This window comes from Phocoena phocoena, chromosome 2 (assembly GCF_963924675.1).
Source record: "Phocoena phocoena chromosome 2, mPhoPho1.1, whole genome shotgun sequence".
Lineage (NCBI taxonomy): Eukaryota > Metazoa > Chordata > Mammalia > Artiodactyla > Phocoenidae > Phocoena > Phocoena phocoena.
The window spans coordinates 524166-539660 of record NC_089220.1 but is presented as its reverse complement, the minus strand read 5'-3'; the positions used below and the strand labels follow the sequence as shown (position 1 = coordinate 539660).

The 15495-nt window shown below is 60.9% G+C and overlaps 1 protein-coding gene across 1 annotated transcript; it reads left to right on the top strand.

Annotated features, from left to right (window-relative positions):
* The first annotated feature begins 8289 nt into the window (after nt 1-8289).
* Nucleotides 8290-15456, top strand: PLD4 (phospholipase D family member 4). The gene is made up of 12 exons (XM_065870877.1): nt 8290-8316; nt 8764-9045; nt 10217-10318; nt 10749-10945; nt 11693-11876; nt 12045-12165; nt 12605-12732; nt 13310-13510; nt 14182-14321; nt 14485-14650; nt 14725-14821; nt 15254-15456. The coding sequence occupies exons 1-12, from the start codon at nt 8290-8292 to the stop codon at nt 15454-15456; spliced, it is 1848 nt and encodes a 615-aa protein (XP_065726949.1).
* The last annotated feature ends 39 nt before the right edge of the window (nt 15457-15495 follow it).

The window sequence follows — 15495 nt, the reverse complement described above, 5'->3', positions numbered from 1 at the left end:
GTGCCAAACACAGAGCAGGGCGGTGGGGAGACGCCTCGTGACGCCCCGGGACTTGAGGCGGCCGAGTGTGGGCTGGGCGGGGCGGTGGCAGCTCCCAGCCGCCCCAGAGTCCGGTGGCCCGGGGCGGGCATGCAGCCTGTGGAAACATTTGTGGCAGGAACCCCACTGCTTCGAGCCTTTGGTGCCAACACAACTGCCAAACTCACTGAGCGCGTGGGCCGGGCGCTCGTCAGGCACGCCTGCGCTCACACAGCCCAGCCCAGGCTCAGCCCCCGACGCGGGCACGTCCAGGGAGGGAGGCGGGGCCCGGCACCCGGCTTCCGGTGGTTCTGGGCCAGATGGAGAGGAGCGATTAACCAAAGTGACCAACGTCCCCTCCCCCCGCTCCCCTCCCCGCTGTCCTGCGGACCCTGTGGGCATTAATTGGGTGCCTCCCGGGCCTCTGTGCTCCAGGTCCTGTGGGGGGGGGGTAGGGGCAGCCCCCCAGGAACAGTTTTATTTCTCAGGATTCTTTCAGCTGGGAACGTGCCAGGCGAGCAGAGCCCAGCCCCCTCCCGGGGGCTGATGTTTTCGCAGCCTCGAAGCCAAAGAGCCCACTGGCTGCGGCGGGTGGGGCTGGGGCGCCCCCACCCTGCCTGGCACCTGCGCTAATATCGATCGCGGGGCAGGACCGACTGCGGGGGCCGGGATCACAGCGGGCGCGGGTCTGGGGCCGCGGTGGGTGACGCGTGTGTCCGTGTTTACATTTAGCTGATGTGGAGCCCCACGCCCCGGCCCTGTGCCCCCTCCCCGGTGTGTACGTGTGTGAGTGGCAGTGGGGTCCGTGGCCGGCCCCGTCCGCGAGCCTGCTGTGTGCACACGGAGGGGGTGCCGGTCCTGGTACCCCGCCCCGCGCGCTCCGCACAGCTGCCCACAGCCTGTCCCCCGGAAGCGAGCAGTGGCCGTCCGTCCACCACACTCCCATCAGCACCCACCGCGGTCATCGCCGCACAGTTCTTTTATTCACAAATTCATGCTCCCCCCTCCAGCCTTCGCCTTGGGATTGGTAACTTATTTGTCTGGCTTCTTGGAGGCACCTCCGTGCATTTTGTCCTCAGGTGGTCTTATGGATGTCTTTCAGAAAATGGTTATTTTATATGATTTGTCATGGAATTTGTTCTAATAAATCATTCTTCTGTCATGTGGCAACATGCCGGCGTTTGTCGCCTTGGCCTCATTTCTCCAGTGGTGGTGTTTGGTGCGGGGAGGGGGCTCCCTGCCACCCCCGGGTGCCCAGCCCGGGGGTCTCCCTTCCTGGGCTGGAAAATCCCATTTGACCCCCAAGACCGGCACGGTGCGATGCAGACATGCTGCCACCAGGGGGAGACCTAGGCAAGAAAGCAAAGCAGGGACCTTTCCGGAGGTTTGCTCCTCAAAGAGAGAAGAGTTATTTTATTCAAGCCGTTCAGTGATGCAGGGTCCGAGAGCGCCCTATAAAATAGGCCATCCCGTGTACACGTAGCACAGGAGGGGCGCTGGCGCTGTGTGCTGGGGCCCAGCTGCTCCCAATTCCTTCTCCCTTTTTATGGCCCTCACCCGCTCTGGGGTGACGTCACACCACCCAGTGCCTCCAGCCCAGGGACGATACTGTCCCCCACCTCCTGCTACAGGGAGGACCCAGAAGCAAGAGCGACAGGCAGAGAAGCAAGCGGCCTACCCCAGAGCCTGCTCGCAGGTCACTTGTACCCAAGCAGCTCCCCACACCTGCTCTGTCCCGGACCTGCCGTGTCCCCTCGCCTGCCCTGTCCCACGCCTGCCCCATCCTTGCACATGTCGTAAACCCCAGAGTCAGCTGTCAGTTTTTGTTGTTTTTTGTTTTGTGTGTGGTACGCAGGCCTCTCACTGCTGAGGCCTCTCCCGTTGCGGAGCACAGGCTCTGGACGCGCAGGCTCAGTGGCCATGGCTCACGGGCCCAGCCGCTCCGCGGCACGTGGGATCTTCCCGGACCGGGGCACGAACCCGTGTCCCCTGCATCGGCAGGCGGACTCTCAACCACTGCGCCACCAGGGATGCCCTCGGCTGTCAGTTTTAAAAGTCCATTTGCCTTTCCCTGCATGTACCTTTGGTATTCTACTTTGCCTCCTGGATTCCCACGTGTCCTTCCTTGATCATTTTCCAAAAGACCTCCGCTGAGTTTGTTTTTAGTGGAGGTTTGCTGTGATGAGACGAACGCCAAGGACCATACTCAGCTGGATTTGGCCCAAGGCTCTAGTTCGATGACCTCTGGCCCAGGCCACAGGTCCACCCAAGCTGGGAGTGCTACACAAATCTGGGACATCTGTAGCGGCTACACTCTCTGTGTCAGGATAGAAAGGCAAAAATCCACCTGTCTTCAAACTTTTTTCTTTAAATTTATTTATTTAATCTATTTATTATTTTTGGCTGCGTTGGGTCTTCGTTGCTGCGCGTGGGCTTTTTCTAGTTGCGGCGAGCGGGGGCTACTCTTCTTTGCGGTGCGCGGGCTTCTCACTGCGGTGGCTTCTCTTGTTGCCGAACATGGGCTCTAGGGCACGTGGGCTTCAGTAGCTGCAGCACGCGGGCTCAGTAGTTGTGGCTCGTGGGCTCTAGAGTGCAGGCTCAGTAGTTGTGGAGCAGGGACTTAGTTGCTCCTTGGCATGGGGGATCTTCCCAGACCAGGGCTCGAACCTGTGTCCCCTGCATTGGCAGGCAGGTTCTTAACCACTGCGCCACCAGGGAAGTCCCTGCCTTCAAACTTGAAGAAACCTGTCTGTCTCTGCCCCAGCTTTGGATGAAAAAAAAAAAAAGCCAACAAACCCCCCCAAAACTCTCTTGTGTAAAGGATGCCGAGCAGAAAGCCTTAGGCCCTGCCTGGTATATGTGGAAGATAGTGGAAAATGGGTTAAACACACATAAGTGAAGGAGAAACGCAGCACCCCGTCCTGTAGGTCCCCACAGACTTGCACAGAGGCAAGCTCGGCGGGTACTGACGGGCCGGATGCGCTAGGAAAAGGCATCAGGGAGGGTGTTAGCCACACTTTACTGTCTGCAAGTTGATGCTTTATCATCCACCTGAGGGCCTGTTAGCCATCGCTAAGCAAACGAAGACCCGCCTGGGGTACCTGGAGTCCTCACACAGCCTCAAACTATACGCCCGTCACACTCACAGCAGCTTCTGGGGTGGGGTGCCCTTCAGACATAACTGGCCCATCCTAAGCCGGCCTGCCCTGCCTTACCCCGCCTTCCCGCAGAAACCGCAACGAGGGCACTTCCTCACAGTTCGCCCCCTGCCTTGCGACCGGCCCAGCACTGCCCTGGGTGCCCTGCGGGGCAAGCTGTCCTCTCCCCGTGGAGCTGGAGCATAGGTGCAAACTACCAGGTATAAAATGAGTAAGTTACAAAAATGTGGTGCACAGCACAAGGAATTATATTATAATAACTTTATATGGAGTGTAATCTACACAGATACTGAATCGCTGTGTTGTACACCTAAAATTAATCTAACATCGTAAGTCAGCTACACCTCGACGGAAGAAAAACCAGGGAGACAGACCAGATCCCTGAAGATCTCTATGCCCTCAGTGGGAGAGGGAGCAGACGCCATCTGGGAGCTCCCACCACAGGGCCTCCTGGATGGGTAAAGACTCGTATTAAGAGTTTCTGGCTCCAGGACTCGATGTCAGCTTGTTCTTTCATTAATCCAACTTGGAACCGTTGCGCCAGCATCTTCCAAACCTCCAGGAAGAAAGAAGAGCCGTGAGCGCCGCCCACGTGTATCTCTTCTCAGTTTCCTTGGTGTCATGTGGGCCTGGGGCTCAAATTCATGTATACAGCCCCAGATGGGTGACGAACCTCCAGGATGAGTGATGTATACAAAGTGGTTCTAGGTTGGTCGCCATCCTGGGTTCCCACAAAAGCAAATGCAAATCATGTCTGGAGAAAGGCCTCTTCAGCCCAGGACCCTCCACTGCCCCACAGTACATCTAGCCCAGGATGAATTCCTGGCCAAAGGTCATAAAACACACCATGAGCGACACTAGAATGAAATAACAAAGAAAATTGTATTGGAACTTCCCTGGCGGTCCAGTGGTTAAGACTCCGTGCTTCCAATGCAGGGGTCATGGGTCTGATCCCTGGTAGGGGAACTAAGATCCCACATGCCGTGCAGATTGGCCAAAAAAAAAACAAAAAAAAGATTAGAAAAGAGCAAAAGAATATAAACTACAGCCAGAGTTGGAAAAGCATCACACTGAGAAAGATAATGACTCAGAAGAAAGCTTTGTAAAAACCTCAATAAGAGAATTAAATAACAAGTCAGACGCAGCTAAAATAAGAATAAGTCAGCGGGGACTTCCCTGGTGGCGCAGTGGTTAAGAATCCACCTGCCAGTGCAGGGAACATGGGTTCAAGTCCTGGTCCAGGAAGATTCCACATGCCATGGAAGAGCTAAGCCTGCGAGCCACAACTACTGAGCCTGCGCTCTAGAGCCCGCGAGCCACAACTACTGAGCCTGCGAGCCACAACTACTGAGCCCGCACGCCTAGAGCCCGTGCTCCGCAACAAGAGAAGCCACCGCAATGAGAAGCCCGCGCACCGCAACGAAGAGTAGCCCCTGCTCGCCGCAACTAGAGAAAAGCCCGCCTGCATCAACGAAGACCCAACACAGCCAATATAAATAAATAAACTTATAAGAAAAGAAAAGAATAAGTCAGTGATGAGAAAGACGAGAGGAAGTTATCCAAATGCAATGCACAGGAACGTGGAAGTAGAAGCTATGAGATGGGTTGATGGCAGAGAGGACTGAGTGACGAAGTGGAACATATCTACTTGTCAGGTGTTCCTGACAAGGGAAAGGGAAGAGCAGGGGAGAGGATGTATTCACAGAGAGAACAGAGAGGAATTTTCCAGAACTGGGAAAGATATGTGCCATGGGTTGAATTGTGTCCACCAAAACGATGTTAAAGTCCTAACACCCAGGACCTGCGAATGTGACCTTATTTGGAAATGGGGTCTTTACAGATGATCAAATTAAGATGAGGTCACTGTGATGGACCCTAATCCAACATGACTGGTGTCCTTAGAAAAAGGGAAATGTGGACACAGAGACAGATGTGTACAGAGGGAAGATGACGTGAAGACACAGGGGGAACGCCATAGACAGGCCAGGGAACCCCAGGGGCCACCAGAAATTAGGGGAGAGCCTGGACCAGACTCTCCCTCCTGGCCTCAGAAGGAACCAACCCTGCCGACACATTGATTTGGGTCTCCTAGACTTCAGAACCGGGAGACAGTGAATTTCTGCTGTTTAAGCTGCCCAGTCTGTGATACTTGGCTACAACAGCCCTAGCAAACTAAGACAGCATGTATCCACGGCTACAGCAAGCATAACGTATGCCAGGACAAAAGGAAGAAAAGGAAACTACACCTAGTTACATCATGGTAACAGACGTCGACAACAAGAATCCGCTAAACACAAGCAGAGCAAAGGAGTCCTTGCGAAGGAGTGACAGCAGGTCTCCCAACGATGATGGAACCCGAAAGGCTTTGGGGTTCCAGAAAAAATGACTGTCAGTTAAGAATTCTGTACCTAGAAAAGTCCTTTCAGTAATGAAGGAGAATGAGAGACATTTTCATGTTACTAAAAACTGAGCAATTGTCAACGCGCTCCCAGTTCATGGAAAATAATGGGCAACTGAGAATTTTATCCCCAGCTGAACGATTAGGCGAGTCTGTTGACGAAAATTCAAGGAACTATCAAGTTAAGAAGAAGAAAGCGAACTTCATTCAAGCCAACTGAGGATTCTAACTGGGGAAGCAGATTCTCAGAAGCTCTGAGGACGGTCCTGCTTGCTCGGAGTGGAAGACACAGTCACGCACATTTTCGAGACCAAGGATCGCACGTCAGAATGACATGCGGTGTTTTACATAAAGGTCACCAAGGAGGCACAGCCCAGGGAAGCACGTACAAAGTGGGCAGCGGGTCACCGTGACCCCTACAGAGCTGGGAAGGAACGCTATTCTTTAAGAGGTTGCACTGCCAGCGTCAGAAGAAAGGAAAAATCAATCTTTACAGGGGGGCAGGCAGGCCCACCTTTGAGGAGCTCTGGCTAAGGTGTGACGCAGACGCACCCGGCACACCAGGGAGGGAGGAGGCCCAAACAAACACAGAGAGAGAACTTTACGTTTAAATTTTTCTTGTCCTGCCTTAAACTATAAATTTTATATAAAGTCCATTCTAAAAGATTATTTCAGGAAGAAGGACGGTGATCACAGAGGGAAGCTCTGAAATAAAAGAAGGAATGATAAGTAGATAAATCCATAAAAGTGAGTAATTCTTAAACACACCCTGAGTGGATAAAATAATCATAAGATGCATAATTTGTCGGGGGGGGAGAGTCTCTTTTTTTTTTTTTTTTTGGCTGTGCCGCACGGCTTGTGGGATCTCAGTTCCCTGACCATGGATGGAACCCGAGCCATGGCAGTGAAAGCCCGGAATCCTAACCAGTAGGCCACCAGGGAACTCCCTTTGGGGTTTTAAAATAATAATAATAATGGTGTTACAAGCTAGGCGTCTCCCACAGACGTCCTCACATCATTCAGGAAGAGGGCAAGATGTTTCTTATGTATGTGTCTTCTCATGGCTGTGGGGCAAAATTTTAAAGATAAGCTGAGTGGTGTGGAAACACACCACCTCCTGACATCGGTGGATCAACACAACCAAAGAATACTTATTGCTGATGGAAAGTCTGCTGCTGATGGAGCCCGCGGAGCTCTCCCATCGGGGCTGCACCGTCAGAGCCCTGAACGGACAGGAGGGAAGAGTGGTACTTCCTACACCCGGGATTAAAGGCTTCAGAAGAGAACTGACTTAACGCCCTTTCACTCACAATGCATTGGTCAGGACCTGTTTGGTGACCTGCCGGACCACAGGATGGCCAGGGCAAAGCATCCTCCCCTGCGTCTGTGTGGTCTGTGTGAGTTTCCATCACAAAGCGTCATTCCCCAAAGCCTAGAATTAAGGGAATAGGAGAAAATGGAATGAGGAAAACAATCCAGAGGGCTTCCCTGGTGGCTCAGTGGTTGAGAATCCGCCTGCCGATGCAGGGGACGCGGGTTCGAGCCCTGATCCGGGAAGATCCCACATGCCGTGGAGCAACTAAGCCCGTGCGTCACAACTACCGAGCCTGCGCTCTAGAGCCCGCGAGCCACAGCTGCTGAGCCCACGCGCCACAACTACTGAAGCCCGTGTGCCGAGAGCCCGTGCTCCACAATGAAGAGTAGGCCCCGGCTTGCCACAACTAGGGAAAGCCCGTGTGTAGCAACAAAGGCACAGCGCAGCCAAAAATTTAAAAATAAATAAATTTATTAAAAAAAAAAGGAAGGAATGAAGAGAGCAGCCGAAGGGAGGAAAAGAAAACCAAATCCAAAAACAAAAAACAAAGAGAAGGGCTATTCTAAAGGCCGCTGTCTGCGGGGGTTGGGGGGGGGGCAGGGGGCATGGGGTGGGCGGGGGGTGAAAGGGTCCTGTATTCAGAGAGTCCTGGTCGGCAGGGTGGTGGTGGGATGGGGCAGGCGGAGGCAGAAATCCTTGCTGGGGACCCAGGCTGAGCACCAGCAAACTATAGCCAGGCCTGCCTTTGCAGGCAGCCCAGTAAGCCACCCACCTGCGTTCTCCTGGATGGGGGTCCTAGCTGCCTCCATTTCCCAACCTCCCTTGCAGCTAGATGCAGCCATGTGACTAAGTTCTGAATCACGAGACATAAATGGAAGTGCCCTGTGGGACCTCCAGGATGGTTCCTCTGGGATATCCCTTATGCTCTGCTAGGAACATGAGGTGATGGCTGAGCTCCAGCAGCAATTATGGGGCCATGAGGCTGCCAGTCAACCCTAGGGATTGGGAGCTGAGAGCTGGAGGGACCTGGCTCCTGATGGCTGTGGAGCCAACACCATCCCTAGGCTGCCAGCCCCAGAATCTGGTCAGTGTGATGGAGAAAAACAACGTTCAAGCCCTGGTTCCTCAAGTGTCTCGGCACCAAAACTAACTCAGATGCATAAGCCTGTGACTTGGGTTTGGGGGGTGGGGAGGGATTTTCCCTGGATGTGAAAGTTTTCAGCCCCACCCCCTGGCTGGCCCACCCAGCTCCAGATGTCTGTCAAGGGCGTGGAGGGAGGTACTCAGGAAGAAAAGGAAGTGGCCAGAAGGGGAAGCAGCGGGCTGCAGAGAGGAGGCAGGTGGGACTTGATCGGGTGCTCGCTGGCGAGCTGAGGGCCTGCGTCTGTGGCAAAGCCAAGATGAATGCCAAGGCAGGACCCCCAGAGGTAAGTGCCAGTGAGGCCAGATGGGAGAGTCAGGCCAAAGGTCCTGAGACGGGGACTTTGGTCCACTGCCCCCTGGCCCCGTGCTGCCAGCAGCCCTGGGCCCAAAGGCCAGGGCCCACTCATGGTGGCATCATCAAGTCTCCAGCTAGGCCTGCAGAGCACCCGTTCCTCTGCCAGTCTGTGCAGCCAGGACCCCCAGGGCCTCGGGGGCTCCCCGAGGAGAGAGTTCAGAGCAGGCCCTCGCTCTGCCCCGGCCTGGGCTGGGCAGCTGCACCACGTGCCCTGCACGGCATGAAGTCCCACCCCTCACCCAGGATCTCCGATGCCTGCAGGGTCCCACAGCTGCCCAGCACAGGGCTGGGGGGAGCTCAGAGCTGTCCCGTGGGAGTCTCCCCGCCCGTCACGGCCCTGAGATGCCAGCGCTAGTGGGTCATCCTCTCCCAACAGCCAGCCCCACCCCTGGACATGCAGGGTCCCCAGGGCTGCAGCTGCCCAGAGCCTCCCCGGACGGCTGACCTCCCCAGGCCCCGGCAGCTCCCAAGGGGATGGGTGGCCCGGCAGGTGCCTCGGCCGTGCTCCGAGTCCCAGATGAGGGCCGTGGGGGCAGGGCTGCCGCGCTCCAACCTTCCTGTCTGCCTGGGGCCCCGGGCGGCACAGCAGAGGCAGCATCTGTGCAAGGATGGCCCTGGGGCCCCGCCCAGGACTACACCCCGACTGCCTCTCCTGAGGGTCAGTGAAGGGGCCTGGGACCTGTTCACTGTGAAGGCCTGATGCGGCCCCGAGCCCTCCCCAGGCAGGCAGGGGAGGGGCAGGCCCCCGAGCGCTCCGCTGTGGCGGGTGGGGAAGCACCCTGACTCCCCTCCATGGGGGCTCCCGGCAGGGAGGGGTGCCGGGCCTCGGGCACTCTGCCTGAGTCCCCCTCTCTCGCTCTGCTTTCTGGGGCCCCCGCCTCCCAGTAATGGTCCTGGCTCAGGGCAGACGCAGCCCCCCAGGCCCAGCTCCTATGGCCGCCCCTTCCCCACACTGAGGCGGGCCAGCGTGTCCTGTGGAAGGACACCTGCTCCCTGGGCCCCAGTGCATGGCCAAGCTGCACTCAGGCAGGCAGCACAGCCCAGGCCCCAGGCCCCAGGCTGCAGGGGCCACTTCCCCACCAAGGCCAGGAGGGAGGGCTGCACCCACCCCTCACGGATGCCTCGGGGTCTGGCCGGCCGGGTGGGGCGGGGCGGGGCGGGGATCCCTGTCGCTGCGCGTGGGCCCCTCCCCCGCCCTCCGGGGGGGCCGCGCTGGGCTCCAGAGCATCCCACTCGTGGTGGCATTTGAGGCTGCTTTGGGGAGGGGCCCAACTCCAGCCGGGGCCCAGCCGGCCTGGCCTCCAGCTCCTCGTGGGAGTGACCGCTCTGAGGGGACAAGACGCAGCCTCCGTCCCCAGCGGCTGCAGAGTCCTGCTGCACTGGGAGAGCCCTGCTGGCAGCATCAAGGCGTCCCGACTCGGCCCCCAGCCCCGTGAACAGCAACACTCTCTCCGTGCAGGGTCTCCCCAGCCAGGACAAGGGCTGCTGCCCGGCGCCCAGCAGGGGCTGCAAGGGCCCAGGACGGGGGGCGCCCAGCCCGGGAAGGGAAGCAGCTATATACAGGCTAGCCTTGAGAGGGCCGAGCTGGAAAGCAGAAATGGCATCAGACTCGTTGAGGTTGTGACTGAAACAAGGAACTGAGATTCAGACACCCACATGCCCGCCGGGAGGGGGTCCGAGAGGGAGAGCAGCGGGTCACGTGTGTCCCGGGAACAGACCGGGGCGCGCACACACACACGCACGCGCAACTAGTGAAGGGCACGGCACTCGCCAGCTTCAGGCCAGGCTGTGCTGAGGGTGCGACCGTGGGCAGGAGTGGGTGGCTGTAGGGTCCCCACGAAGTGGTGGCCCCTGCGCCCAGCTGCCCAGACACTGTGGAGCCACTGCAGCTGGGCCTGGAGCTGTGGGTGACGCCAGGTCACCCCAAGCAGGTGCGGAGGCCTATGCAGACCACATTGGTGGCCCCCGCGTGGCCCCGGGACAGGGAGGCGCGCCCAGCAGGACTTGGGGGCCTGAGGGAGGGTCTCAGCAGCCTCACAGGACCCCTGGGCCAGAGTGGCGAGGACAGAACTAGCCACGGGGCAAGCGGGCCACCCTGACCGGAGGGCTGCCCGGCACCTGCCACGTGCCCTGTCTCGGGGGACCTGGGAAGATGGCCGGTGACCATGCGGCCCCAGGCTGCGCCCCGGCGGTGGGCTCGGGCCTGCGTGGCCCCGTCCTCGCCAGCCCCGCCCAGCGGCAGGCCTGGCCTCCCTGGCAGCAGGGACGGTCTGTCTCAGCGCTGGAGAGGCCATCAGGCCCACCCGGAAGAGCACGGCCACGCCCCGGAGACCCCGCGGTGACGCCCTCCTCCGGTTGCAGGTGCGGGGGGCTCTGGCTCTGCTGTGTCTGAGCGCGGTGACCCTCACCTACGTGCTGTGGCAAGTGCTCTCTCCCTCCACCTGGGGCCACGTGCGCCCCGAGGAAGGGCCCACCATGCCTCGGGGCCTCGGCTCCAGCCTGGCCTGGGCGCCCCTGGGAGGGGAGGCCCGGCGGCATCAGCAGAAGGACTCCTGCCGGTGAGTGAGCCTGTGAGGTCTGCAGGGTAGCCGCCGCCTGCCTTCCCCCTGGGGCTCCCCAGCGGGACGAGCATTGCTCTCTGCCACCTCCTGTTGGAAGAGGCAGGTTCCGGGGAGGGTGGGCTGTGAGGCAGGGGGAGTGGTCGGGAGAGGGGGAGAAGCCCCGAACTGTATGGGCCGGAGTGGGGGCGGGGGGCGGGGACGACTTGGGGCGCTCTTTGCAGCAAAGGCAGGCTGCCACCCAGAGACTCCGACAAGGCCGCGAGCCCCGGTCCTACCTGGGCGGAGGTGGCACCATCGCAGCCCTTCCACCTGGGGTGGAGTCGCAGCCCCCGCCCCTCCCGCCCCGCTGGGGGGTCATGGAATCCCAGCACACCCCCAGCGTACCCCCAACCCCCACCGGCCCAGCCCTCCCTTCTGGGTCAGCCCGGGCGTCTCCAAGGGCCTCCACAGCTGCAGGAGCCCAGACCCAACACCTCTGCCGGGCTCCGCAAGCGACAGACCTGAGCAGACAGCACCTGGGCTTGGGGCGGGCCTGGGCGCCAACTGCCCTGCTCTCAGGTCCCCCACTCAGGCCCCTCCCTGGGGCGCTCCTGGGTGTCAGGCCTGCCCTGCCCAGTCCGGCCTGCGGCCCCCTCCCTGCACCTCGGCCTGGGCTCAGCCCTCCCGCTTGGCTGGACGGGATGGAACGGGTGACGTGAGGCTGGCTGGTGGCTCCTGCACTCACACCTGGCACCTCCTCCGCAGGCTCGTCCTCGTGGAAAGCATCCCCCGGGACCTGCCGCCTGCACCGGGCAGCCCGTCTGCCCAGCCCCTGGCCCAGGCCTGGCTGCAGCTGTTGGACGCCGCCCGGGAGAGTGTCCACGTGGCATCCTTCTACTGGTCCCTCACGGGGCCCGACACTGGGGTCAATGACTCTTCTTCCCAGCTGGTGCGCCACCCCTCCCCTGACTCGGAGGCTGCGGGCCGTCCAGGGGCCAGGCACACAGCAAGCCCGGCGGGTAGCGCATCTGCGGGCGGTCAGAGGCGGCCTCCGGGGAAGTCCGGGCCCTTTCCGGTGGGACTGGGGTGGCCTCTCACCGCTCGCCCGCCCTCCCAGGGAGAGGCCCTTCTGCGGAAGCTGCAGCAGCTGCTGGACAGAAATGTCTCCCTGGCCGTGGCCACCAGCGCCCCGACACTGGTCCCGAACTCCACCGACCTGCAGGTCCTGGTGGCCCGAGGTAGGTTCCCGCCGTCCTGGGCCTGGGGACGGGCGAGAGCAGTGGGGCCGCCCGGGAGGGGGAGGCCGGGAGCCCAGTGCCGCAAGCGCCTTCGAGTGGGCTTCCCCGGGGGCTGGTTCCAGGGAGCCGGACGTGTCCTTTCCCAGGGGGCAGAGCACAGGGTGGTCTCCGGGCCTTGCTGAGCCCAGCTGCTTCAACCTGTGGGTGGTGGCTTGGCCGGGAGCCAGAGGCAGCAGAGACAACCCTCACAGAGCCGGGCTGCCTGGAGGGACCCCAGGCTGGTCGATGCCTCAGTTTTCCCACCTGTAAAATGGGAATAACAGCATCAACTGAGTAGGACTGCTGTGAGGAGAAAGGAATCCACCCAACTGCAGAGAAAGAGCTGAGAATCTGGCTCAGTGCAAAGCGGGTTCACCGCACCGTCCTGCACCCTCGTCAGGCGCGCAGGTGCGACACGTGCCCATGGGAAGGCTCACCGGTGGCGTTTTGCACTCCAAGTTCTGGGTCGTGGATGGGCGGCACATCTATGTGGGCAGCGCCAACATGGACTGGCGGTCGCTGACACAGGTGAGTCCCTGAGCCCCGAGAGGGGAGACCCCATGTTCCCATGTGGGCAGTCACCCTGGGGGAAGTGGCCATGTCTGTAACATCGCTGTGGTAGAAACACCCGGAGACTGGTTACCGGATTCTAACGGCGCTGAGCTCCTGCTGCAGTAGGTCATTTAACCGCCCGGAAAGATGCTCGAGTCACCTCATCCGGGAAACCGTGCAGACAAAGCGCGATCCCTTCTGGGAAAAGCAATGCTCTGACCATGAGTCCAAACGGTGACAGCAGCTGTCGCTTAGCAGTGGAGAGTGATTTTCTTTTTTCTTTCTTCTCTGTGCATTTATGCGTTTTCTATTGTCTTTTGGTAATAAACACGCATTGCCCTTGGAATACAATGTTAAGGAGAACAGGGACCCGCAGGGCACCCCACCCCACGGCTTCCCCCAGCGCACCATCTACTACGGGTTCTCGCGGGTGATGGTTGCTGCTGTTAACCGGCTGCCGAGCCGGGGGCTGCACCTGCCCGGCACCCCTGGCCCAGGGGGTCCACACGGCCCCAGAGGGGCCCCTCCCGCAGCGCCGCCCCGGTACCTGCAGGTGAAGGAGCTCGGCGCCATCATCTACAACTGTAGCCGCCTGGCCCAGGACCTGGAGAAGACCTTCCAGACCTACTGGGTGTTGGGGGTGCCGAGGGCTGTCCTCCCCAAACCCTGGCCTCGGAACTTCTCCTCCCACATCAACTGCTTCCAGCCCTTCCAGGACTACTTTGACGGGGTGCCCACCACTGCCTACTTCTCGGTAAGAGTGGTCAGGGGCGCCGACTGGAGCCCCTGCTCTCCTGGCTGGCCAGAGGCACAGGGAGCCCCGCCCACCCCAGGCCTGCCCTGCAGACACCCCAGAGTCTGCTAGGTCCTCGGGGCCACGGCTTGGGGAGCCAGCGCCATGGATGGCGGAGGGGCAGGCCCGGCCCCAGGAGAGGACGCGGTCATCGTCATCCACTGGAGACAGGCAACCTGAGTGCTTGTGGGGGTCACCCTGTGGCCCTGGGGGCCTCAGAGCACACTGTTGGATGGGGTCTGACTCAGGACCAGGGAGGGTGGGGGGAGGACCCGTGCATCACGCAATTCTGTCACTCTGGGGGGAGGAGAGGGGGACTGAGGGGCGGGCGGTCATGCCCACCAGCCACGACCCCCCTCAGGGTACATGGCAGCGACCCCAGTGCTGGGCTACAGTGGAGACCCTGCCTCGGAGGCAAGGACGCTTCCCCAGATGTGGTGACCCAGGCTGAGCCGCGCAGGGAGCTTCCTCCGGAGTCAGGCCAGCCCGGGGCCCCTGTGTAGACCCGACGTCTTGTCTTCCTCCTGGTTCCCAGTGCTGGAGGGTGGCTGCACCGTGGTGTCATGGGTCCAGGAACACAGTGGCTCAGAACCGGGTGGGCAGTGCCCTCAGGGACCTCTCTGCCCGCACAGGCATCGCCGCCCGCACTCTGCCCCCACGGCCGCACACGGGACCTGGATGCGCTGCTGGCGGTGATGGGGGGCGCCCGGGAGTTCATCTATGCCTCGGTGATGGAGTATTTCCCCACGACGCGCTTCAGCCACCCCGCCAGGTAGGCCAGGAGGGAGCCGGGCGGCCCCGGACGGGGGAGGCCCCTCTGCCTGTGGGCAGCTCCTGGCCTGTCTCCTCGCCCGCCAGGACCCCTGCCCACTCGGGGCGTGTGCGCGGGGCCCGGTTGACCTGAGGACCCTGACCCTCCCCCGCACCCTCCCCAGGTACTGGCCGGTGCTGGACACGGCGCTGCGGGTGGCGGCCGTCAGCAGGGGCGTGCGTGTACGCCTGCTGGTCAGCTGCTGGCTCAACACGGACCCCAGCATGTTCCCCTACCTGCGGTCCCTGCAGGCCCTCAGCAACCCCGTGGCCAACGTGTCCGTGGACGTGGTGAGGACCCACCCCCTGGCCGGGCCGGGAAGCAGCCTCCCTGTTGGCTGACACACCCTCTCTGTTCCCCCAAGAAAGTCTTCATCGTGCCCGTGAGGAACCACTCCAACATCCCCTTCAGCAGGGTGAACCACAGCAAGTTCATGGTCACGGAGAAGGCGGCCTACATAGGTGAGCAGGGGGGAGGGCTGCGGGCAGCGGCTCAGGACCCCTGAGTCCTCGTGGGCTGCCGAGCGAGCGGATGCCAGCAGAGGGCACACAGGCCCGCAGAAGCGATCGTGTCGCCCGGGCGGTGGCCAGGCCGGGTGCTGAAGGGGGCGCTGTTGTTCCGTCCAGCGTGGACCCCGGGCGGGGACCTGCTGAAGGGCTCAGGCCCTCCCCCATGGAGGCAGGTGGGGACCCCTGGCACCGAGCCCCCCCGAGCACTGAGTCCGTGGGCTGCCGGGGTGCAGTCCCTCACGTGAAGAGCGGCTGCACTCGGCGCCAGAGAGGCTGCGGGGCTGGAGCCGGACCACGGCAGAGTGGCCGCTGGGGCCATCGGGCTGGGCCAGACAGCAGAGGACCCCCCACTGCGGCCCAGTAACCCAGCGTCTCCGCCCACAGGCACTTCCAACTGGTCGGAAGATTACTTCAGCAGCACCTCGGGTGTGGGCCTGGTGGTCAGCCAGAGGGCCTCCAGCACGCAGCCAGGGGCGGCCCCCGTGCAGGGGCAGCTGCGGCAACTGTTTGAGCGAGACTGGAGCTCCCGCTACGCTGTAGGCCTGGATGGACAGGCCCAGGGCCAGGACTGTGTTTGGCAGGGCTGACGTCCAGCTCTTCCTGGCTGCGGAGCCCCGCTGCTCCCG